The sequence below is a fragment of the Mesocricetus auratus genome, unplaced genomic scaffold, assembly GCF_017639785.1.
Source record: "Mesocricetus auratus isolate SY011 unplaced genomic scaffold, BCM_Maur_2.0 Super-Scaffold_100007, whole genome shotgun sequence".
Classification (NCBI taxonomy): Eukaryota; Metazoa; Chordata; class Mammalia; order Rodentia; family Cricetidae; genus Mesocricetus; species Mesocricetus auratus.
Window position 1 is genome coordinate 16,239,269 of NW_024429191.1, and position 24,248 is coordinate 16,263,516.

Genomic DNA, 24,248 nt, shown 5'->3' on the forward strand with positions numbered 1-24,248 from the left:
TTGCTTTGCTAACGCTCAAGGTGGGTTTTTTAAAATACTTCTCCCCATACCACCCCAAATAGTAAATTCTTGCTTGCGTGTATATGCTTGTGATCCTGGCACTTGGAAGATTGAGGCAGTAGGAATGAAAGTAGCATGGGCTACATAGCAAGGCCCTGTCTCCAAAACAACAATACAAATGCAAGAAATGCCCCACCCCTGACACTTGGTACAGGGTCATGCCACAGTCTTAGCTCAGAGTATATACAATACTCTTTCCCCCTTCCTACCCTAGGCACCCCAAATCTACCTCCCTGCCCCCTACATCATGGCATGGAAAGACAGAACCCAGGCTTTCCAGACAATAGATGCACGTTAACAGAACTGTCTGGACGGGCCCTACACAGGACTGAGTTCAGGATGGCATGATCATGCGCACACCTGCACACCCATCTCCACCTTTGCTCCAGATACACTATGATTTGTTACATAAATAAAAGTAACGCACACCAGTACCATATTAATTATATGGAAACTAAAACAAAATCACTAACTTCTACTTCATACTGGAATGCTGATAGGGCTGATACCAGTATCACAATGGGAGATTATCTTGGAAGCAATTTTTCTTTTGTTCTGATACCTACCCATGTAGCTGTTTCTTGCATTTGCAATCTCTATGCAAATCACAATCAAGAAGAAATACCCTAGTGACATATGCCCTCATTTTTTAGAGAGAATCAGCTACAAATCCATGCTAGGAAAGGGAAGAGGTTTAAAATGGTAATGGAAGTGTTCATTTCAGTTCCCCTCTCCTAGAAGCCTCGGAGAAAGACTTATTGGGCAGAGGAGATGGGCTTCTGGCTTGCCTTGTGTCCAGGCTCTGGAGGGATGGAGGACACAGAATCTTTTTTCCCCCTAGCTTAGCATCTCCTTTCCTTTTGGTGTAGGACAGGACCTTCTTTTTCCAAACCTTCTTCAATCTACGTGACTCCCTTTCAAGAGTCAGGCTTGAACCTGGCCAATCACAGGTCTCCAGCTCCCTAACCAGTGACTGGAGCAGAGATGTGGATTCTACCCATGCCAGGCCAATCACAGTTCCTCCATGGAACTGTTTTTTTTTTTTTTTTTAACTCAGAGATTCTGTCCTCTGGTTTTACTAAGCTGTAAGTAAAGTCTGATGTAATACTTTGGCCAAGTCTTCTTGACCCCCTATTGAAGAGAGCACCAGCCTACTGCGCAAGAAAATTAGGCCAGTTGCCAAAATAAGTACTGTTGGGGAGAGGGAAGGGGACTAACGGGAAAGAGAGGAGAGCAATGTCAACTCCATGGCATGGAGGCGCACAGTGGGAGACAATGCATTCCCCCTTTATCATGCTATCTTGAATATGTTTTGTAGAGAAGGATTCTGAACAAATGGGGTAGGGGGCAAGTGCTTCTTGGTAAACACCTTCAAAGTGGAGCCCAAAGAGGATGCATTTATCCCATCTTCCCACAGGACACTTGTCACCAGTATATGACATGGTCCCCGCAACCATGGAGCTGAGAGACCCGCTGTTCTTTTGGAATGCCAGAAAGGTTAGTGAGAGGTAAGGAAGAAAGCAACAGGAGGAACTCTTTCAAGAGACATGAAGGAACTCTTGCCTTGCCTGACCCGGGGCAGGAAACGTGGGGCCAAGCCTTCAGATTCTGTCTACAGCACTGTCACCTTACATGTTCTCAGACTCAAAGGAAGAGTATTTGACACTTTTATTGTCTAAGACATATCTCCGATTGGAGGACTGTGACAAGACAGGTCACCAGGAAGGGTTAGGACTTGACTGGCTGTTCTGTTATAGGAAAGTTCTGCGCTGGAAATTCTTGGACACCTCTCAACATTGGACCACTGAGAGCGTGGGGCCTCACACCCCAAGTGGTCAGACTTGCAGGAGTCGGCTGGTGCTGGGGAGAGGCCAGACCATCTGGTTTAGCCTGGGACATTGCCGGTTGCTAGCCTAGCTCCCCGGACTCACTCCAGATGCTGTACCTGGGGAACCATCCATGCAATGGCTGCCACTGGCCACACCTTTAACTTCCTTCCTGGTCTCCTCATCCTAGAAGGCAGGGCTGGGTCACACTGCCGCCCACAACTATTCTGGCTTTCAGTGTCTGGCCTCTCTCCATCACGCTCAGAGTCTGGCACAGCCTTCCTGGTCTACATGATCACGTGAAAGGCCTCTTGGAAGTCAGTACCGCACAGCAGCCAGGCTTGCTGCCAAATCCTATTAATCATGTGTGTTGCAATTCTCTCAGGCCTCTCCTCTTCTCTCTCGTTTCCCCCTGCTGGAGACCAGCTTCTAGTTTGCATTACTGTAACAGCTCTGAGCTGTCCCTCTCCTCCTGTCTGGTCTCCTCCTCTCCTGTCTGGTCTGTCTTCCCCTGCACCCAGGGAAGCTGGAGAAATCTTTCTAATCCACACATCCCCACGCATCACTCTGCTAATTAAGCCCTGGGACAACTCTCCATGGCTCTCAGGATAAATACCGGCCTAGCATAATATTCCCTTCCATGTGGTTCTGGCTACTTTCTCTCAGGTCTCATGAGTTTAGAAGGTTTTCTGAGTGGACCCCCGCCCCCTCCATGTCCCTGTATGCTGGTTGTCTCTCTGTCTTGAAACTTCTTTCCCATGTCTCTGCCTGGCTAATTCCGGTTGTTCCTCAGAACTGACTCTGACTTCTCGGAAACCCTCCCTGGTCTGTTGTCAGTCCTTTGACCTGATTTGGGTTCCCCAAATCTCTTGGTTTCTCCCTGGCAATCAGAAAAGTCATTTTCCAAGTTTCCTCAGGGCTAACCCAACTGTCCTCTCCTGGGTGTGTGGAGCGGATGCATGTGACATTCAGGCCAGCTCACCAAGCTCTCTTGAAGTGTTAAACCCTTCCTCTTCTATAGCAGCCTTCGGGGCCATGCGTGCTTGATGTGGTAGGATCCCAACATGGAGTAACTGGGTCTATTCTTCACTAACAGTGGCTGTGTGTGGCTCATGTGGATTATGATAGGTTAAGTTCCTGAAACTTCAGGGCCTATTTGTTACCTGCCTCTGGCTGACACGGTGTGGGCCCCTTTCCTCGTGGTATTGGCTTAACATTGTGTCACTTGCAACGTTTTCTTCACTAGACCTCAAGCTCCCTTGGTAGAAGGACTCTGCTTTCTAACAAAGACTGGGCAGTCAGTGAACTCTTCCCTGAAGGGATGAAAGATGCTTGGCTCCATGGGATGACAGACAGAAAGGAAGCGAAAAGAGATGGCAAGGCCAACCATAAAGTCGCGATTACTATGGATTGAGACGGCCGGCTTGCCGTGGGTGCCGACAGATGTCGCTAGTTTAAGGGCTACAAAGTTCCTATAAGGGAGGGAAGCACCGGCAGGGAAAGCTGAGCCAAAGTCTCGGAATCCACACTGCTCTCAGCACCTCCCCCACACCTTCCCTCCAACGGCTCCCCTTGCAATTTCCAGGAGTTTCTTTTATTTCATTCACTAAACAGTTTATGAACTGAATTAAAATAAATGAGATGCAAATAAATTCCAGGCTTTCTCCCTCATTTTCAAATTACATTTTCAGTCCACTCAACCTGTTATAATCTCATAGTGATTTTCATTTAAGAGAGCTAAATGGATATGTGATTATTGTTACAGGAACGAACACCAGACAATTAAATGTTGAGGTGTTGATAGATAAAACTGTGTTTTGATTTGCATAAACATGATGCCAGCAAGTCTAACCCTGGCAGAAATTCAGTTATAAGACTTGCGTGCCTAACTTCTGTTAATTACCACAAGTACCATTATTAAGAGTTTTAATATTCAGAGTTGGGATTATTGCCATTTTATTTTAGGGCCACATTTATCTTTATTTTGAAAACTTAGTCAAAACGCATAACTAATTTATCAAGGAAGAGGCCCGATTACTACTTATAATCAACTTCTACAGTGCAGCATATCAAAAATCAATTACACAGCCCTGAATCCAGTCATTAAGGATTTAGCCACTAATCTCATTCCATTTTTGTCTTTAGGAAGATACTGCAGCTTGCAACTTTGCAGATATCAGCAGAGGAAGAAAAACATGGAAGTCTGCTGATAACCTAATGTGGAGAATTAAACTCTAGCCAGACAAAGGCAGAATCTTAATATGGAGTGGTCTGGCTCTGCAGGGAGGTCACCTGGCTGGCTAGGCTTTGGAAGTTATGACCCAAGTTTGGTAGGTACTCAGTCTGGTACTGGAAGGGATTTAGAGCATTGTTTCGACTTTGCCTTCCTCTGTGGCCGACTGTTTTCCTAGGGCCTGTCTTGACCTGTAATTATCATAGATCTTTATTAGTCTACTTCTTGGCAATCTCCTCTTTCATGTCTCTTGCCCCTGGATGAAATGGTAGGGAGACCAGAGCTCTACCGTGTGACATCTACCTAAGTATCCAGCACAGGGCCCAGCTCAGTAAACACGCTTCAGATATGATGAAGAGTTTCTGACCGTCATCTTGGGAGAAGGGTTGCCACCATGGTAGGAATAGGTCCCTCTGTGTGACAAGAACTGAAAGGAACAGGATCCACAGTGCTCTGATCATCTAAATAGGATGATGTGTGGGGCTGAGGCTACTAATACTGGCCAGTGAACAGGACAGAGAGATGGACCCAGGGTCAAGTCCTGGCTTAGCCTTGGATTTTAGCTATTATGTCCTGACATCTAATTAGCTTCCTTGAATCTCTGCTTCTCACCTGGGATCCCAAACGCTATTGAAAATATTACAGTCACACAAATAAACCATTTAACTTAGTGCCCACAGCATAGTGCAGTGTGTTTCACTTGGCTCTGGCATTGATGTCCTCAATAAATGTGTTTTTGTTAGCTTTTCAAAGATGTAACTTAGGGCTGCTCAAAACTTCCTGTTGCACATTTATTACTTCCTTTTGGGATATGTCTCTGATTCCTCAGACAAGTAGACATCTTCCCGTGTGACCACATAGTATCCCCAAGGGATCTGTCTTCACACACCCTGCCTCTGCATTTCCAGAAGAACATGACTCCTTGGCTGTAAATAACACACTTTATACTTTTGTTCTTCCAGTATTTAGAAGGTTACCAAGCACATGGTAGGCACCAGCCCTGACTCATGCGTTGCCTTGTCCAGACAGTGACAGCTGAGGGAGGAGACGTCAGGTGCAAAATGAAGACCAATGTCTTCTCCAGCTGAGGCACCTGTGAATCTGCCATAGGGATTGTTGCCCATCTGCCTCAGAAAATGAAGGGATTTCCCTTAAACCCAGAGGAGTGCCTCTCCCACCTTCTGAAAGTGGAAAGGCATTCTGGAGACCTAACATTCCCCTCTGCAGTGTGAGGAAGTGGCCTGTCTCCTCCAAGACTGTGGTAGGGCCAGAGCTGATCTGCTTACCCGAAGCTTCCTCCCAAAGATGGTGACTTTGCCTTTAATCTGTTCCTTCCTTAGGCGCCACTCGATGGAGTTTAGGCCATTCTCCATGGGCAGTGAGATGTTGCAGCGCCCAATGGTGGGGGTGATGGTGCCTGCGAGGACGTGGGGCTCACTGTGGAAGCTGACACCCATGCCGTTGGCATACATCACCCGCAGGGTTCCGTTATTGCAGAGCTGGTAGCTGTTCCGCACTTGATCTGGAGGAATATTATTGGGGGTGGGGATGGGGAGAGAAATTATCCACTCGATTAGTCAGGCGAGAATAGAACCCCTATTTTTTACAGGTTTCCATGGTACTTTGCAGCTGTCAGTCTGAGGCTGCCTTCAATTAGCACACACACAATGGGAAGGTGAGTAGCAGAGATGTTACTGATCCATGGGAAGGAAAACATTATTAATATGTGGCACTCCAGAAATAATTATGCCGTGATATTTTTCTTTTACTCACTGAAGACTATTAATAGCGCATTTAAACATTTAAAGATGTCTATTGCCTACACAATTTGTGTCAATCAAATCCCTGAACTTTAACATATATATTTTAGCTTATATGAAAAAAAAATAAATGAAAGGCAAACTACTTCAAGTTTTCCTCCCCTTTGGCCCATCGTCTAACCCGAGGTTGATGGTCTATCGGCAGGTCAGAGGCACTGCGAGGCAAGTCCAGTGTTCATCAGTACAGAGAGGAGAAAAAGCTACCTTCGCTCTCTTCATGGCATCATTGCTGCTTGTATCACTATATTACCAAAGAGCTTGGGAAACACACACAGTGTGAGGTAGATGGAGTCAGTGGGGGCTGATAATGTGTGTTTATCTTCCCGAATGGAATCTACACCAGTCAATCAGACTTCTGACCTTTCCCTGTATCAAAGAATCACATGCTGGAGCCTGTTTTTATAGGCACACTGTTTCCTCATCATCTGATGAAGGAGGCAGGCCGGGCTGGCCTCTGAGATGCCAGCTTTGGGGGAGTGAGCAAGGTTGTCCCTGTCACTCACTGACTCCGGTCATCATACAGAAGGACAGAATCTACATCGTTAATCATCTGGCAGAGCAGAAATAGAGCCATTGAAACAGGCTCTGCCGAGGGATAATAGTCTAGAAATGTCATCATTTATCTACCGAGAGGACACTTTTATCCTCTGACAACTGGCGAGCCCACCGACATTATATCTTAATTAAAGGAAAAAATTAATCTGTAAAATGCTGTTTCTTGCCAGCCCCCGTGCTTGCCCTGGACTACATACAACAAAAACAATGGGTGGTCAGAGACCTTGGGGATCTGGGTCCTGGCAAGAGATTGTTCAAGAGCATGTTTGCAAGAGAGAGGCAGAATGGAACGATAAAACCCAAATCCAGTGGCAGCCTGAAGAATAAACAGCACTTGAGGAAATAATGACAGGGGTTGGGTTTTTAGAGGGTGAAGGAAATAGGTAAGAAAGAGGAAGAAATTAGTTGGGGATAAACCAGATGTTTTTAGATATGTAGGTTTCTCCAGATAATTAAGCCTTTGGTGAGAGGGTATGACATTTCCCTGAATCTGAGAGATTTATTTTTACTTTAGTTTTTTCCCCCTGAGATTGTTTTCTGGTAGAGTGTGTTTGTTGTAGACATTTGAGTAAGACAGGAAGCAGAGGAATGTTCTAGATGTTCAGAATGTCTCCTAGGTGAGGGATTGCTGGCTCTGCCACTGGGGATGAGCTTGGGGCAGAGGAGTGTTGGGCTGGGCCTTACCTTGCACCACTGTGTAGGAGGCCTCCACTGAAGAGAGGTTGGTGATCACAGTGACATCATCATCACGGTTGGAGTTCTCAATGTCAATGGTGATTGATTTCTCCATTTCCCTGTGCAAACTGGTCACCACCCCCGTGGGGCGTGTCACATTGGTCAGCCGGCCCTCATGGTCATAGCTGGAGGAAAGAAATAATACTAGTTGGAAGCACAGCCTGTGGAGTCAGAAGTTTTCTTGACATTCAGACCCAGAGGAAGGCCAGGCTCATAGGGGTCGCTGGATGGTGCTCTACACTGAAGCCCTGCTATAACCCAAACCTTGACCTGTCCTGAGAAATAATGCTGTGGATTTCTTGAGCCCTTCGTGATATCACTGATTTCACTTCCATGGAAACCAGTCTACTGGTCTCAAGCAGTGTGTTCTTAACTACACCTTCCTGAACTAGTGGGAATAGCTACTTTTAAGTGTCCTTTGGTTTTTGGTGATTCACAGAGCTACCAAGTCAATGTTCCCCAAGTATTCACTTAATTTTGTCTTGAAAACAAGAAGAGGGCTGCAGTTGTTAGCTTCCCAATGTGGATGCTGGGAACTGGACTGGAGTGCTCTAGAAGAACAGGGAGTGCTCTAAATCACTGAGCTATTTCTCCAGCCCCTAAACCACACTGCTTTTCCTCACTGGTTGGTTGGTCACCCAATCCCATCAAAATCTGGCACTTGAGACCATCTGAGTCTTAGTCTTATGCAAGGTACCAAGCACCTCATTCCACTCATCACCTTGCAGACCTGGGGCAGATTGCCATCTCCATATTCTGGCCCAAGCACTAGAAACCTAGCTTGGTCAGGCAGTCCTTAACAAACCAGGCTCAGATGCCCTAGCCTGCTGGGAGACTCACTGGATCTCAGTTGGCCTGGGCGTCCATGTCTGGACATGCCAGGATTACATTTGCTGTCTGCAAACTCCCTGAAGAGAGTCCTTTATGGGTATGAGTTGTCTTCACCCCTTTTTCAGAGGGTGGTTCTGGGTCTGCTACTTCCAGGTGCAGAGTATTTCCTCTCCCTAGAAGACCACTGTACTGATAGAGGTTCCTGTCTAAGGAGGTGAGGAAATGGCTCTTCCTATGGTCTGCTTATAGAAGACGCTGAGCTCCCTTGCATGGACTCTCACACCCAGGAGAGATGGGGAGGAGGAGGGAACAATGAGGCCTTTGCTTAGAGGATGAAATAGGACACAGAGCCAGACCTCCAGCTAGAGGAGGGGCTCTTTCTGGACTGGGGAGAGGAACCCAGTTGACAGGTTTGGAGTGATGGGTCCTGGAGCTGGTCCAGTACGTGTGAAGGTGGCTGTCCATGGAGCAGCCCAGGGAGGAGCAGTGAGAAAAATCACTGGTAAAACATGGAGGGAGCTGGGATACTTGGGATGGAGACCTGGATCAGACTTGGAGTGGCTTAGGCACTGTTACCTTTAGGGAGAAGAGGAAACAGTCAAGTTCCATGGATGCTAAGCTGCATGGCCAGTGGGGTGAGAGGGACGGGAAGCTTAGCGAGCTGGAGGTCCAGCCTCTTGTCTCTGTCCCGCCCCTTGCCTAGGGCGTTGTACAGTGGACATCCAGACAGCACCTCCCCTCATGTTGTAACATGGAGGGGACCCAGGCCTTCTAAGCCAAAGGGGATCCCTCTGCTTTTCTTTTTTTTCCTACTAAAGCATCAGTTTCTCAGAAGGGGGGGGGGGTCCAAAAAGTCTATAATAGTGACAAGCTAGAACTATACTGAAGGATCAGTGATTAAGGATTATTAAACAATTACCTATATATAAGACAGAAACCTAGGCAGCTGTCAAAATGAACAGCGTGGATTCCTCCTTATCGGCTCACGGGCATGTGTGCGCGAGTGCGCACACAGAAACAGACTTGAGTGGAAACGGGAAGAACAGAGAACACTCCCTAGCACACGACTTTTTACATGTAGACCAGCATTTCCAAAAACAGAGACTTATAAATATCAACGGCAGTTTTTCTGTGTGGGATTTTGATGAATTTTTGTTTCCTTCTTTGAATATTCCCATGTTTTAGTAATTGATGCTTCCTTTCATATTTTAGGAGCATAAAACTATTTTAAAATAAGGAAGGAAGCAAAGATAATGTTTGGGCTCTGAGAGTCTTGCCTAGACTCGGCAGCAGAGGCCCACCATGCAGAGAGCATGTTCTCTGGGACCTGAGCAGGATTTGAATTTCAGTGCTCTGTATTTTAGGACACTTGCCATGGGCAGGCTGCTTTCCATCCTTGTGAGTGGGGGATACAGAGTTTCTTCTCTTGGGGAGGCAGTGAGGACAGGGCAGGCATTTCACAGGCTGAAAGCATGTTCTCTGGCTTGCAGACTGACTTTCCTGAGAGATGCAGCTGCCCACAGCTTTGCTGGCTTTCCCAGGATAGATTTGCAGATTCAGCTCTCTGTGCAGAAACCTTTCTGCTCTCTGGAGCAAGAGCAGTGTTTATCAGCAATGGGGTCTTGGTGTTAACCCGACGGACTTGGTAGGACCTTGGTGGCCACTGGGACTTTGGCTTGCTTATAGTTAGTAGATGTTCACCAAACACCTCTTATATGTAAGCTGCTGGTCAGAGCACTAGAGAACAAAATGGACAAAATACCATGCCTCATACCAGATGGAAAGGCAAAGATAAAGCAAGGCTGCTCTCCACTACTCTGGGAGCATGGCAGCGGGGGTGGGGGGTGATCCCCAAAGCCCAATTCTTACATCTCCATTTCAATTGGATCTCCAAAAGTCACCTTCTAAGACAGACATGTGACTGTCTCCAGAGGGCCCATCCCAGCTTGGGAGAGTACAGAGTCCGCCCTGTCTGTAATACAGATACTGGACTTCATTCCAGGGCAAGTCGGCATCTAGACCGTGTCACCTGCTATTTTCCCACTGGCAGGATTTGGAGGAGGATTGACCATAGACCTCCTCCCTTCTGGTGGCCTGACCTTCAGGGGAGTTAGTTATATTTTCTACCCCTCTGGACTCCAGTTTGCTAAGATCTACTCTGACCCACAGAACTGAGGATGGCGAGAGAGCAGGACACAATCGAAAGCAACAAGAAGATTCAAAGTGCAAAGTGCACCCCTCAGGTCTACTGTTTGAAATGAGGCCCCTGTCTAACGCTTGCACCCTTCTTTATTCAGGAGGGGATAGGGACACAGGTGTGATCGATTACTTTCCTGTTAGCATCTAGTTTCTGTTACACTTCTGAATGCCAGCCTTGATTTCTAAAGTTATTCCAGCCAATGAATGACCACAGCTCCCACGCAACTGATAATACCATGCGATACACGTGAACAATGAGGCTCAGAGAGGTTGAGGGGTTTGTCCAATGCCACCCAGGAAGTACATGTAAGAGCTGGCATCCATACCACTGCCTTTCTGATGCTAAGACCCAGGAACTTCCTGGTAAGTCACGCTTTCCCCTGTGGAAGGCTGTGGAATCTGTCGTTCCCTGTAAAGTTGGACCTTGCCAAGGATACTCTATCGGGACTTGATAGCTTGCAACTGGGGAAATCGTAATTCCAAGGCTGGGGCTTCCTGGAACTTTCTAGAACTGAGGGAAAGCTCTTGTTGAAGCACGGGCCACCTGTGTGCTCTTTTTCCATTTCTGTTAGACTTCTGCAATCACTGTGTGGTGTTCACCAGGACCTGGTACCTCTGGCAGGAGGTATGGCTTATGTCTGAGTTTTAAAGTGGCAATCTTCTGACCATGTGTAACAAAAGCTAAAACACTACAAGCAAATAAACAAACAAGAATGCCTCATCTTTTTAGGAAGCCCAAGGAAACCTTATCTATGTGAGTCTCCACAATGGGCGATTTGGATTCTGGGATCTACTCACATTCAGAAGAGTATCAAATTAAAAGAGAAAACCTGATTCAGTTTCACCATAATTCCAGAACAAACACACTTTAAGAAAAATTGAGAATCACGTGTATGTTTTCACTCATCTGGGGACCTTTGCTAGCAAACTGCCTCCAATCAAGAGTTCGTGTCTTCGAGACCACTCCCTGCACCTGAACTTTGGAACTGAACTCTAGCTGAGGGCTAATTTAGGAGGGGCCCTAAATTTGCTTCTCATTCAGGAGACTTAACAACTACTATGTGCTTTGGCTGGTGGAGTGTGATCTAGTCCCAGCACCCCAAAGGATGTTCTGAAGCTGCTTAGAAGTCAGAAACAGAGCTTCGCCTCAAAGGGGAAATTTCAGGACCCAGACAAGCAATTCTGCAATGCAGCAAAACTCCAGCAGGTGGCGATAGCATCCTTTGCATTCTCCCAAACCCACTGGCATACAAACAGGAAGCAAACATTGTTGATTTAAGCGTGATCAACAATGAAGTCTTCTTTTTCTTGTCCCTCCTACCCTCATCTCTCCATGGCATCCCCTCCCTAACTTACTAAATTTTCAGCTAGCAGCAACACAGAGACAGGAAGCAAGCCAGGGTTCCTAACACATGATGCTCACTAGCTCACCGCTGTGGAGAGAGCCCGGAGGCTGGTAAATTCCATTCAGTCTCCAGTAGGTCACTGGGGACTCAGGCTTAGCAGCCTGCTCCAGCTAGCAGCAGGCTTGCTTGACCAATGCTGCTTCAGGAGCTAAGGAAAACAGCTTTTTGGCCAAACAAACGGTAGAACTATTAAGTATGAGATAATTGTTAGGGGAAATATGACCAGCCCTCACATCTTTTAATATACCCAGCACTTTATCTGTATTGATCTGCTTCTGCTAAGGAGGAAATTCAGAGTTTATCTACCTGTCTGTGCAATCAAGTGTGTTGCTGGACCTATTGTTAAATCACAGGAGCCCCGCTGGGACCCTGCCTCTTACTTTCTAATTTCCGCACCCATGGCAAACATGAATAATCAGTGGGGTTAATCAGCACTTTATCTCCCAGGTGCTGTGCGTGTCCAATATCCTGAAGTTTGAACGGCAACCAGACAACAGGAATTCCCAGTGCTAGCAGGGAGGATGCTCAATATCAGAGGCCTGATAGAGCAAATCATTTAGGAGTCAGGAGAAGGGACACGAATATCCTGAGGCTATAAGAAATCATTAAAGTTAGGAAGACGTGACTAGGCAATTTTAAAAGCAATGTGAATGGTCCATCCAGATGCCAGCAAGAGCAGGGGGAGGGCTCTAGAGAGATTGGTCAAAAGCCTTACTCACTCATAGAAAGTCGTCCATCCAGTTTCGTCACTCTTGGTGGCTAGGAGTCCAGTGTTCCCATCATAGGTCATGAGGCCAAGCTCCAGGTTCTGTGTGGACACGGCTTTGAGGCCTCCATTGGTGCCCACGGTAAGGGTGATGATCTGGTTATCTGGCATGAGCAGGTGGCGGGGCATGCCACTGCTGTCCCGGCGGATCTTTAGGGAATTTCCGTTGTTGTCAATCAACTCGGTGACGTCATTGTCAGCACTGTATGTGAAATTGTACAAGTACTCCCCCGTCACCAGGCTCACGGTGTACTGATGGATACCATCGGCGTTGAACACATACAATTCCTGCTCTCCCGGAGATGCAGCCTCATACTGGTTGAATGCATTAAGAACAGGTTTGTTTTTGCTGACCGCCCTAATCCGAATATTCCCAAGGTCCGCGATGTAGATGGTGCCATCTGGAGCCACAGCTAAGGAGGACGGGGAGTTCAAGATGGCGTCTGTGGCGTACGCATCATCTCCCGAATAGCAGATGCAATTGACGTCATTTTTGCAGTCGCAGTCAGAAGCTGCCCCGGCTAAGAGGCAAATCTCCCCATTGGTGGTGACCTGGCGTAGGCGGTTGATCTTTTTCTCGTCCGTCTCAGTGATGTAGAGCACGCCAGTGTGAGAAATGGCGATGGCGCTGGCTGACTCCAGAGCAGAGTGGATGGCAAGCTTGCTGAGTGAGTAGTCAATGCCGGGAACCTGGCAGTGCATAGGCCGTCCTGCGATGATGCTGACCTGGTGATTCTCAGTGATTCGCAGGATGACGTTGTTCTCTAGAACATACAGGGAATTGTCCATGGGGTTGACGGCAAGGTCTGTCGGCCACTCCAGACGAACCTGTACATGACACGGCATTTCAAGAACAGCCTCTAACACACTGATTTTATGCATTTGGAGAAAGGACATAGCTTTAAAGGTATTTATTTTATATGTGTTAATGCTTTCCCTGAATATATGTCGACACCACGTGTGTGCCTGATCAGAAGAGGGTGAGGGCATTGGATCCTCTGGAACTGGAGTTATGCATGGTTGTAAGCCACCACTTGGGTGCTGGGACTCAAACCCAAGTCTTTAGCAAGAGCAACGTGGACCTTTAATTGCTGAGACATCTCCCCAGCACCGACATAGCCTTTAAGAAGCACACATACTATAGCACCCTTTACAGCTCAACATTAAACTATTTGCCTGAGCTGGCTGTTTATAACAGAGAAGGGCAGAGCATGTGACACATTCTTCCTTCAATTTTGTCTGTCCTGGCTTGAGTCCTGCCAGCTCTATCCACAACATTTTCTTGGCCTCAGATGACTAGCCAGGGATGCAGTCATCAAATGGGGTGGTACAGGTAGATAAATGCAGAAGGACCAAGGCCATTCAGCCCATACTTAGCTCCCCAAGCCATGGGTCAGAGAAGCTGTGTTCATTCGGAGGAGACACATTTGTCTAAATTACAAAAAAAGCAGCCATGTGGCTTGGGAAGCGGCCCTAGCCCAAGAACAGACAAAGAACAGGCTGGCTAACAAACTACAACTTGAGTGTTTGAAAAAAGGAGTGAACAGAGCCAAGTCAAATACATTCTTCCTCTGTGGAATTGAAATAAAAATCTCAGTAGCAAGTTGTCAGTTTGTTGGGGAATTTGAGCTAAAATTTATGAGGTTGACCAAGGGTTGAAAAGACTCTTACAGGCAGGTTGAACATACATGCCAGCTTCTTTGAACAAACGCTGCACATTTTGAGGAGCCTGTGGTCCCTGCCTCTGTAAGAGACCTGATGAAACCCGCACTTGGGAGGATGATTGAGGAGGGCTTCGCTCTAGTAACTACTACACAAAGTGGAGGTTTATATAGTGAAGATGCAATCACTCCAGATTAACAGGGAAGCTCTGATTGACATGTAACACTAAACCGTACAGTCTCAAATCTTTGAAAATGATGGAGACGAGAGATAATTATACAGCAGCCCCTACCCTATAATCTGCCACTGCTGGAGTGTGCCACCAGCTTTGCTCCTCAGAGAAGAGTCGCCCTCTCTGTTCTCTCTCTCTCTCTCTCTCTCTCTCTCTCTCTCTCTCTCTCTCTCTCTCTCTCTCTCTCTCTCTCTCGTGCTCTCTCGCTCGCTCTTCTATCTTTCCTTTATTGCCTCTCTTTTTCTTTGCCCCTATCCTGCATTTTTTTCATCTTGGTGTCTAGTTCACCTGATTCCTCTGCAAACCAACTGAGATCATTGTCCATAGCTCCTATAAGAACATGTGGGAACTACGGGCTAGAAGACCTAGGAGTTGGTTAAGGATGAGGAATAAAGAGTCCCACCTGGGCCACATCCATGCTGGAGTCACAGCTCAGTGGCCGGACAGCCGTAAGGTCATTGGACCCCAGCAAGGTGGAGATGATTCCATTTTGGTCAACCTTCCGGATCATGGTGGCGTCAACGAAGTACATAAGTCCGTTCTTGTCCACTGCAATACCTGGGGAGGGAAGCATGGTTTTGTTTTGTTTTTGTTTTTTTTTTTGATAGGAGGATGGTTTGTGGAGGAGATGGGAGATGCCCTGCTCTGGGCATGATGTGCTTGGACCAGGGACCTTCCTGGGATGGATGGGTGAGCATCCTCAAAACAGCAGCTGTCAGTCCTTTCAAGGCAAACATTTCTCAAGGGCACTGTGCTGTGCTGTGCAGGATTCCCAGGGTGCTAGCCGTATTCCCTCCACCAATGACATCACCTTAAGCTGCAGAGGAACCAGGGCTGCAAGCGAAGGGGGAAACAGCCCTGACTCTGCTCTCTCCAGAAAGCAAGTTATTACCAACCTCCATTGCTCTAAAAATGATTGGTAGCATATTATTCAAATACCCTTCACAACTAATCGTGACGAGGCTGAGAGACAACGGTGCTTTCAGCCACAAACTCCCAATTCAAAATGTATCCTCCAGGAAGAATTCCCAATTAAGCCTTGACTCCAATCAGCACTCCAGTGCCCCCAGGGGACACAGAGCCCTAGCATTTCCCTGTCACAGCAGGACTGATAAGACACAGACTTGCCGCTTCTATTTCTTTTGCGTTTTCATTTCAGTGCCCAAGTACAAGGCTTGGCATCCTTAATCCATGCTGCAGGCTGCTTGCACAGTAGCTAAAAATGCTAACAAGAATTAGACCCTGATATGATTGCTCTTTAACCCCAAGCATCTTTAGTCCTTTCAAATAGACGCTTATCGATTCCAAGAACTCCTCAGGACAGGAATCATGGAAGTAATACCCATCCTTTCTTATTTTCTTATTTATTTACTTTCAGTGTGTATATGTTCATGAGCAGGAGTGTGCGTGCATGCCTGAATGCACCGATGCATCCGGAGGCCACAAGTTGATATTGGGTGCTATCTGCTTAACCTTTTGACATTGGGTCTCTCCCTGAACCTGGAACCAACCTGCCAATCTGATGTAGTCAGGAATCACCTGTCTGTATTCCTCTCTAGAGTAGGGATTACAGGTGTGTACCATTGCAACTGATTTTTTTTAACGTAAATGCCACATGTTCTTATGCTTGTGTCACAGACACTTTACTAAGTAAGATATCTATCCAGCCCTCCCCAAATTCTTCTTCTTCTTTAATCTCCGAGGCTCAAGGACAATTTAATTAGAATTTAAAAGAAAAATACTCAAGGCAGGCAAGTTGTACATCTCAGCAGTTGCTTGGAGAAGGAAGATGGAAAAGAGCAAGAAGAAGCCATGCTGTTTAAGTTAAGCCAGCATGGAGGCTGGACGTGTGGGAGACAAGCAGGCACACAGCAGGGGGAGGGGCTTGAGAGAAAAAGGGAAAAGGCCCAAAGTTTCAAATGGCCACTTAGGCTTGGGCCAGCTTCTGGAAGAAAAAGACCGAAGACAAGAAAAAGGAGGAGTTACATCTTTCTGAGTCAGAGCTCAGAAAGGCAGGCTGACTCCACAGAACCTCATGTAGTGACTGTACCAGGAGCTGGACCAGGAGGTGGGAAGTCTGGGAAAGGAAAGTACACCATCTCATTAAAGGGCTAATTTATTCCTCCTGTCCCTTTAGTGTGGCTTATGGTGAATCCACATTTCTGAGGGAGAGTCCCTTGGCTAGGAGATCAGCTATACCAACTGGATTCACTTAAGAAAGAAGACAAGGGCAGTGGTTCTCAACCTATGACCTTCCACAGGGGTTGCCTAAGACCATCAGAAAACACAGATATTTACATTATGATTTATAACAGTAGCAAGATCATAGTTATGCAGTAGCAATGAAAATAATTTTATGGTTGGAGGTCACCACAACGTGAGGAACTGTATTAAAGAGTGGCAGCATTAGGAAGGTTGGGAACCACTGATCTAGAGAGAGATAGCTTTTTTTTTTGACTAAGAGGAAGAAGCTTTGCCTCTCACTGAGCACCCCTCACCCCAATTCTTAAGTTTTCTTGGGTATTCACAATACGAAAGACATGATGCCTTAGACTTTGGATACACCATTGTCTAACATCAAAGTCTGGCATAGCAGAAACTCCTGGTGGCCTCTGTTGTGTATCTAGCCCCTATGGCTGGCACTTGGACTGATGGAGCTAACACTGTCTTTTGGTTCTCTGAGACAGGCAGCAGCCAGAGGTATGCAGCCAGATACAGACTATTGTGTTTCCCTAAGTAGTATATGTGGGAGGTAAAGTTTACCTTAACAAATTAGCTTAAATCACCCACATAGACCCAGGAGCTTTGCAATAAACCATCTCAGGAAAAACGATGTTTTAGATCACAAGGGTTCACTCAGCTTGTGGAAGGTTCTGTGTGGGATAGAGGCATCTCCTTCTGTGGTCTTTACCTCGAGGGCTCATCAGGGTTGCATCCACAGCCTTCCCTCCATCCCCACAGCGTGCTTCATCGAAGGGCAGACACTGTTCGCCAGTGCCTGCCACAACCTCTGAATTCCCAGCCAGGTCTTTGGCTCCACTCAGAGACTTGACTCGGTAGATTCGGCGACTGTTGGTGTCGGACACGTAGAGCGAGCCGGTCACAGGGTCCACAGCCAAATAGTACTTGTGTCCTGGGCTGTTGCTTTAGGAGAAGCACAAAGAGAAAAGAAGAAGGGACTGTGCAGCTGGACTCTTGGGTTGGAGGTGACAAAAATCCTAGTGAGCCTCCTACATTCTCTAGTGTCTTTATTTTAGTGAATTAGTGACACCCTGAGTTACATGTCAACACATCATGGCTCCCAGGTACTCATGCTGTTTTGGGATTTAAAAATTCCTATACAGACTGTTGCTTCAATTAACTGGCACAAAAGACCCCACTCCAGTTCTGTTTTGGTGAGCAAGGATAGTGAGTCACTCAATGCCAGCTTCATATATTTCCCAAGGGCTTCACGTGTTGTCTCATGGAATGTAGGAAGCCAGTCTCCCCTCGATAGTGTCCTCTTTTTAATCTCTGCCTCCACAAGACCCCTGAGGTCATGAGCCCTGGAGCATTCTGGGGTTTTCTAAGCTTGTGATGATCAGTTCCCCAGAGCCACCGCCAATCCTTGGCCTTAGAGCTGATTGTCCCCAATGTCTATGCAAATGAAATTGTATTTACTGCAAAGTGTAGTTAGCTCGCCATCATGTCCAATACTTGCGCTTGATCCTGTCCAAACTACCATCCAGCATCTGAGTTACCAGAGAGATGCAGCTTTTAAGTGCTGTATTAATACCAGGGCGTGAGTCCTGAGCCTCCCCTAGTTTCTAATGTGTGTGAGGTAGATGAGGAGGCTGGGGACCCCGGGGGCCTGCATGTTTCCTCTGTTATGCCTCTCAGTGTCCTTTGTGGGGCTGAACTGAATGGAGAACTGGCTCAGGATTAAGACAAAGGAATTGCATGACTCAAAGCCAGCTGGGGACCTCAGGTTGAGTCTTCTGGCAACAGTGGGCATCGGCTTTCTTATTTGGAAGATGACAAAATCAAATCTGATCTTTTGCTAATGGTCATTCTGGCTCCAAAGTCTCTAACTCTCCCATTGGATCTGCTCCTCATGGTGGCTGGGACCAGAATGAGTCCTCATACCATCCCAATGCTGATTGTTCAAAGCCTCCTCTACTGGAGGTAGTGGTGGATGCTGCTTTCTGGCCCAGTGCGTGAGTTCCATGCACCTAGAATGAGTGCAGGCTTTTTTGTCCTAATATTTTTCGATTATGTTCTGGAATGATGGGAGGAAAGGGGCTAGAAAAGGTGAGTGTGAGGTGAGCATGCCAGTTGGTGTCAGGTGTATTTGTCCTGTGGACATTAGCTGGTAAATTACTAATTAAAACACTATCATTTGGGTTCTTGCCTGACTTAAAAAAAAAGAGTTGGGAAGCTATTTTTAGGAACTATTTGTGCGTTGAGGCCATCTTTATTTCCTGCTTCTCTTCAGATTGCTATTACGACTGATAATTGAACTGGAAGTCAAGGTCTTTTGAAAGAGTGGGCTACTTTGGGTTCTTTTCTTTCCCTTCCCTCTCCCTTTGTTTTTTGCCCTCCTCACTTTTTGGCCGAGTCATTAGAGAATATCCACATATGCAAAACAAATTAGGGCAGAAAGGGAAAAAATCCATGCCATTTTTTAATTAGATGCTGCACCCTTTCACTAAATGAACAGTAGCTGGCATGATCCTTGGGAAGATCAAGGCGTTGCACATCTGTGTCTATGTGTGAGCAAGATAATTAATTCTGGACTTTCTAGGGAACCCGATCTGAAGAGGCTTTTCCAAATCTCTGGCATAGGAGCTGACAGGTGGGGTTAGCTATTGCTTGGGGAGACCATTCTTCCGGTAGCCCAACCTCTTTCTCACCATGATTCTCAGAGAGTGGTTCAGGAACAATGGAAAGTCATGCTCCAGATTGGTGGCTGTGCTTAGGAGCAAACATGGTTGTTCTGTGGGTTTTCAGGAAGGGGGAGACATCTCTGTTCTTGGAAAAAAATTGGCCTCATTGGGGTATCTATAACTAGTCAATTTTGGGGTTTTCAAGACTACAAGGGCAGAACTTTTTTCCCTTTTCTAAAAATGGCCATTCCTTAGAGAATGATGATAGCATGCAATTTGAGTCTATTTTTTTGTCCGATTCTGACCCATTGTCACAAAGGGTTTTATGGCTGGTGTTTCATGGAGTGGAGACAGCATTCATTCCATGAATAAGCTGCCCTTCCCCTTCTCCCCAAAAATAAGTGCCTCTTTTCTATCAGCATACTCATGCTGCATCCATTACATGGCAGTGCTCACATACATATACATATGTGTGTTGTGTATTGGACATGTGATTTCTACCAATGTGATTTCAAATAACCTCGAATCAGCAAGGTGACAGAGACCCTTTAGACAAAAAGTACTTGGTCTACACCTTTCAAACTACTCAAGGGTGATTTAACTTCATATAATTTTCAATGAATCTAACTATTGGATTCATTCTGAACAGCAGATTGGCAATTAACGTGTGTGTGTGTGTGTGTGTGTGTGTGTGTGTGTGTGTGTGTGTGTGGTGTTTAAATGACCACATATCTAGGGGAAAATCATTAATGAGTTGAAAATGAGTTTTTGACCCGTTTCCAGTTCATTAAAGCTTTTGTGAACCCAGTCCAGCATTTACAAAAGCCCGAAGTTTGCCTCAACTGTTTAGCCCAATTATGGACCACACTGAGCAGCCGGGACAGAGGTTCACTGAGGGTTCATTATCTTGCTCTCGCATCTCCCGGAAATTCTAATTACTGTCAGCTTATTTGGTTGCTTTTTGACTGCATTTCATAATTGCAAAAGCTTATCATATCCACAACACACAATTAGCACATAAAAAAGTTACTGTATTTGGTACATAAAAATATACAACATTACACAGAAGCACAAAACAAGAAAGTGAACACAAGGAACAAACGAACCATAGCAAATTATATGGGAAAGAGCTCTTCATCTTACCTATGTTTAAACTCTTTATTTCTTTATAGAAAGAAAACAGAAGGAAAAAAGAACAAACAGTTAGCTGAGGAATTGATGATAATGCAAACATAACATTTTTTGTTTGTTTGTTTCTTGTATAACGGAACCCTCCCCCCAAAAGCAATCTTTTTTTTTTTCATTTCTTTTTCTTTTCTAACTGACAGTGCCTGGCTCAATTACTTGGGAAGAATCCCTGAGTTTAGAGTCCTCCTGGCCACTGGGAAATGTGTACAAGAATGCTTGGATTCTCTGACAGGCAAGGTGGCTGTCATGGGACACAGGTGGCAACAGGTGAGACAGGACTTCTGGCTGATGAAGTGATGGCAGATGGGTTGCATCTCAGGGGCAATACCTGTTGACTGGCAATGGCAACTGTGAGTGTGGTGGTAGGAGGTTTCTGAAGCCAAATTCAAGTTTAGCTATCAAGAACTCTGTGATTGATTTGTAATGTCTGTCCTGGGTGTGGAAGGAGCATGGTTACACTTGTGATGCTGATTGCTACTGGTGTATTAAGAGTAGAGTCAGGACCACCCAAAAGACAGAACCCTGGCTCATACCAATTGTAGTGTGGCAAAGGCTTTTGACTCCCAAAACCAGTTTCTGGCCCTGCTCCATGCCTCCTTGCTCCTTCCCCTGTTTACCTGCATGACCAGCACATCCTCACAACCCCTATTCATTCTTTCTCACTGTAGCAGTCAGATACTATGCCCATTCATAAAATTCACAGGCAGTACTATCCTCTTGTAATCAGAGCCAGAGACTCCAGTTAGCACACCATTTAGCAGAATTAGAAAAAGAAAACAAAAAGGTTTGTTGCTTTCTTCTTCAGGAACAAAAAGACTTATCAACTTCAGCAGGAAAGTGGCTGAAACACAGCATTAAGGAAAAAGAGTAAGTTCCCCACGAAAGGAAATCCACTCTCAATTCCTGAGGCTTCTAGGTCCAGGTGGTAGGAACCCTGGATTCACTTTCCTTCCAGCTGAGAGAGGAGGCTTGGGGACAGGAATAAGAGGATAAATGCCTTGATTCTGAGGTGCAGCTCAGGCCTCTGTCGGGGGCCATCATTAGAGTGAGGCTTACACAGAGATTTCATTTTTATATTTTAGTCTAACATGTTAGTTTTTGCGGAAAAAAAGTTAATTAAATGATGCTGATAACTCCTGAGCTCTGACTGACATAGTGCAATTTAAGATTCAGTCTGTAAAGCCTGGTGTGTCAGGGTGGCAGCCGGGAATTCTCACGTCTATTTTATATTGCTTAATGAAAGTGAAATGCTATCTGCCACCAGTGGTAGACACATTTGCCTCTTAATTATTGCAATATCAATTTCATTTTTTTTAACTCAAGATTTTGTGAGAAGACTGGATGGGATTTGGGTCTGCAGTTCTGACCTACTTCTTATCTAAGAACATCTGCTTGAAGTTGATTACTATAGCAGGGTTAGGGGAAGAGGACTGGAGGGGAGGGGGACCAAGGCACAGGAAGGTGTGGAGTTTGATAGATCATGTGGATATGAGCTTTGGATAAAGGCTGAGGTCACGGTCCTTCCAGGCCAGGGCAGGAAACAAGCCAAAATAACACCATCCCTTAGTCAGTCCCTGCAAAGGACTTCAGATGGCCTATTTCTGACGGACGGGCTTAGGCTTCACACACCCTCAACAACTCAGACCTTCGGGCACACCCTTTGAGGGAAAAGGGATGCCTCCAATTTAAGGCACTGATATGGATTAGCATTTCACACCGCAGAGTCTAGGAGCCTTTGCAGAGTTCAGGGACTCTCCCGGGCTCCCCAGTCTATCTCCCAGAGCTGGCATCACCCTGTCTTGTGGTTTATGTATATGTGCTGGTCTTTTCCACGTCTCTGAGAGCAGGATGAGACTTACACATCTCTGCACTGCTGATATTCAGAGAGAGAGAGAGGGGGGAAGGGCTGGGGAAATAAGTCTTCAAGTGCAGGCAGCATGGGATGAGGTTGCTTCTCTTGGCCATGGAGAAGCTGCATCCCCCCTATGTTCTGCCCAGAAGTCTGAAGCTCCAGACAGTTGGGAGCACTGTGGACCTTTCCATTCTTGCACCTTTTGTGGGCTCTCTCTATTCCCTTTCAAGTAGAGTGGAGTTGGGCTGGGCGTAGTTTTCTTGCTGTTGTTCTAAGTACAGAGACATTAATTTGGGATATATTTAGTTGAGTTCTAGAGGGATGTGGTTAGGTGGTTACAGTACCTTCAGCATCTAGCTAAATTATTGCCAGCCATTCTGTCGTGAGAATGGCTTTTGGGAATGCTTTCTGTCCTACTGTGTTGATTCATGTAGCATCTTTGTAGGGCATGTGAGAGCCACTGCAGAATTCATCCTTCATGGTTATATGTACATTGGTGACAAAATGATTAATGAACATCAGTTCAAAGAACATTACAAGAAAATGTGAAATGCCCAGAAATATTACAAAGGAAACCTGATGGAGGTTTCTCTAAGTTTTATACTCCCTACAACTTCATGTTATCAACAACTAATTGTGAACATGGCAGCAAATTTTTTTACTTTATTAATAATCTGAAACCAATTTTGATCGGTTATATGGGAGGAAAGACTTGGCTCATCTGTTCATCCTATAGATAACAAAAATCAGAAAATAAACTGTCACATAAAAAATAATCAAAGAGCTGGGTGTGGTGGCACTTGGGAGGTGGAGACAGAAAGATCAGGAGTTCATGGCCATCCTTGACTAAGTATCAGCAAGTTTGAGGCCAGCCTGGGCTATGAGACCCTGTTTCAAAACCCCCTAAACAACAACAAAAATCCCAAGACAAAACAAATAAAAACAACAACAAAATTATCTGAACATAACCAAAGGGGTATGGAAAAAAATCAAGTATCAGGGAAATGGAATAGGAGTCAGTTAATACAAAGTATCAGGTAATTTGTGCTTGGTGAGGCCTGGGATTCCTGTGGCCTTTAAAAGACTTGTCATTTTGTTTTCTTTTTCTCATCTTAAATAATATTGCTTCCTTTTTAAAAAAAATTTCACCTCATCCAAGTACTAACTAGACCTGACCTTCCTTAGCCTCAGAGTCCAGATGAGATTCAGATGATCAGGGTGGGACAATGTGAGGTTCTTTTTCCCTTAATTACACTAATTATCACCATCATCATTGTCTGTGTTTGTGTGTGTACTATGTGTCTGGGCATGAGTACAGGCACGCACACACTGCAGAATGTTTGTGTAGAGGTCAAAGGACAACTTTTGGAGTTGATTCTATCTTTTCACTACAGGTTCAGAGGAATGAGCTCAGGTCACTGGTTTTGTGCAGCAAGTCCTTCTATCTACTTAGACACCTCGTTGGCACTCACTCTTCATTTTCAGTTTATAATTTGCTTATCTTCTTTTTAAGAGGGACCTCTTAAAATTGCATTAGCTTTCAGCCCTATGAGTTTAGATCAGTCCTTGGTCAAAGGGCTTTGAAAACAGAGCCAAGGGGGAGCCAACATTGTTTGGAGACATGGTGGCTACTATTCTTCTGGGTTGGGACGTTGTTTGCTTCCCTTTCCTGATGTTTATCCTCACAGCTGACAGGAGGGAAGCTGGTATTCTCTCCAGTTGCAGTCACTGTGGGACTCACACTCAGTGGGGTCCAACTGACTATAGTCACACTGTGCATCCTCACACTCAGTGGGTCCAGCTGGCTGTAGTCAACTGTCCATCCTCATACTCAGTGGGGTGGTCCCTTGTTTAACTCTCAGATCAAGCTTGTCTTTGGGGATTCTGTGGACTTCCAGCATCTGTTGCTTTTGCCCTCCTCCCTAGGCTCCCACTTTATCCACATCTCCTCCAGCACTAAGACAATTCCCCACCCTGAAGGTCTGCCCTAGTACAGTTCCAAGGGCCCACCCAAAAGA

At 45.9% G+C, this 24,248-nt stretch overlaps 1 protein-coding gene across 8 annotated transcripts in view; it reads right to left on the bottom strand.

Moving 5' to 3' along the window:
- Positions 1-24,248, bottom strand: part of Tenm2 (teneurin transmembrane protein 2) — a 1,211,860-nt gene that overhangs the window by 23,864 nt on the left and 1,163,748 nt on the right. For 6 of the 8 annotated variants that reach the window (XM_040748463.1, XM_040748460.1, XM_040748462.1 and 3 more), the window contains 6 exons: positions 20,334-20,354; positions 17,237-17,469; positions 14,729-14,883; positions 12,385-13,259; positions 7,179-7,354; positions 5,406-5,641 (listed from right to left, as the gene is read on the bottom strand). In XM_040748463.1, coding sequence (XP_040604397.1) covers positions 5,406-5,641; positions 7,179-7,354; positions 12,385-13,259; positions 14,729-14,883; positions 17,237-17,469; positions 20,334-20,354 — 1,696 coding nt within the window. The remainder of the gene's footprint in view (positions 1-5,405; positions 5,642-7,178; positions 7,355-12,384; positions 13,260-14,728; positions 14,884-17,236; positions 17,470-20,333; positions 20,355-24,248) is intronic. The other 2 variants (XM_040748461.1, XM_040748458.1) reach the window with 1 other exon arrangement.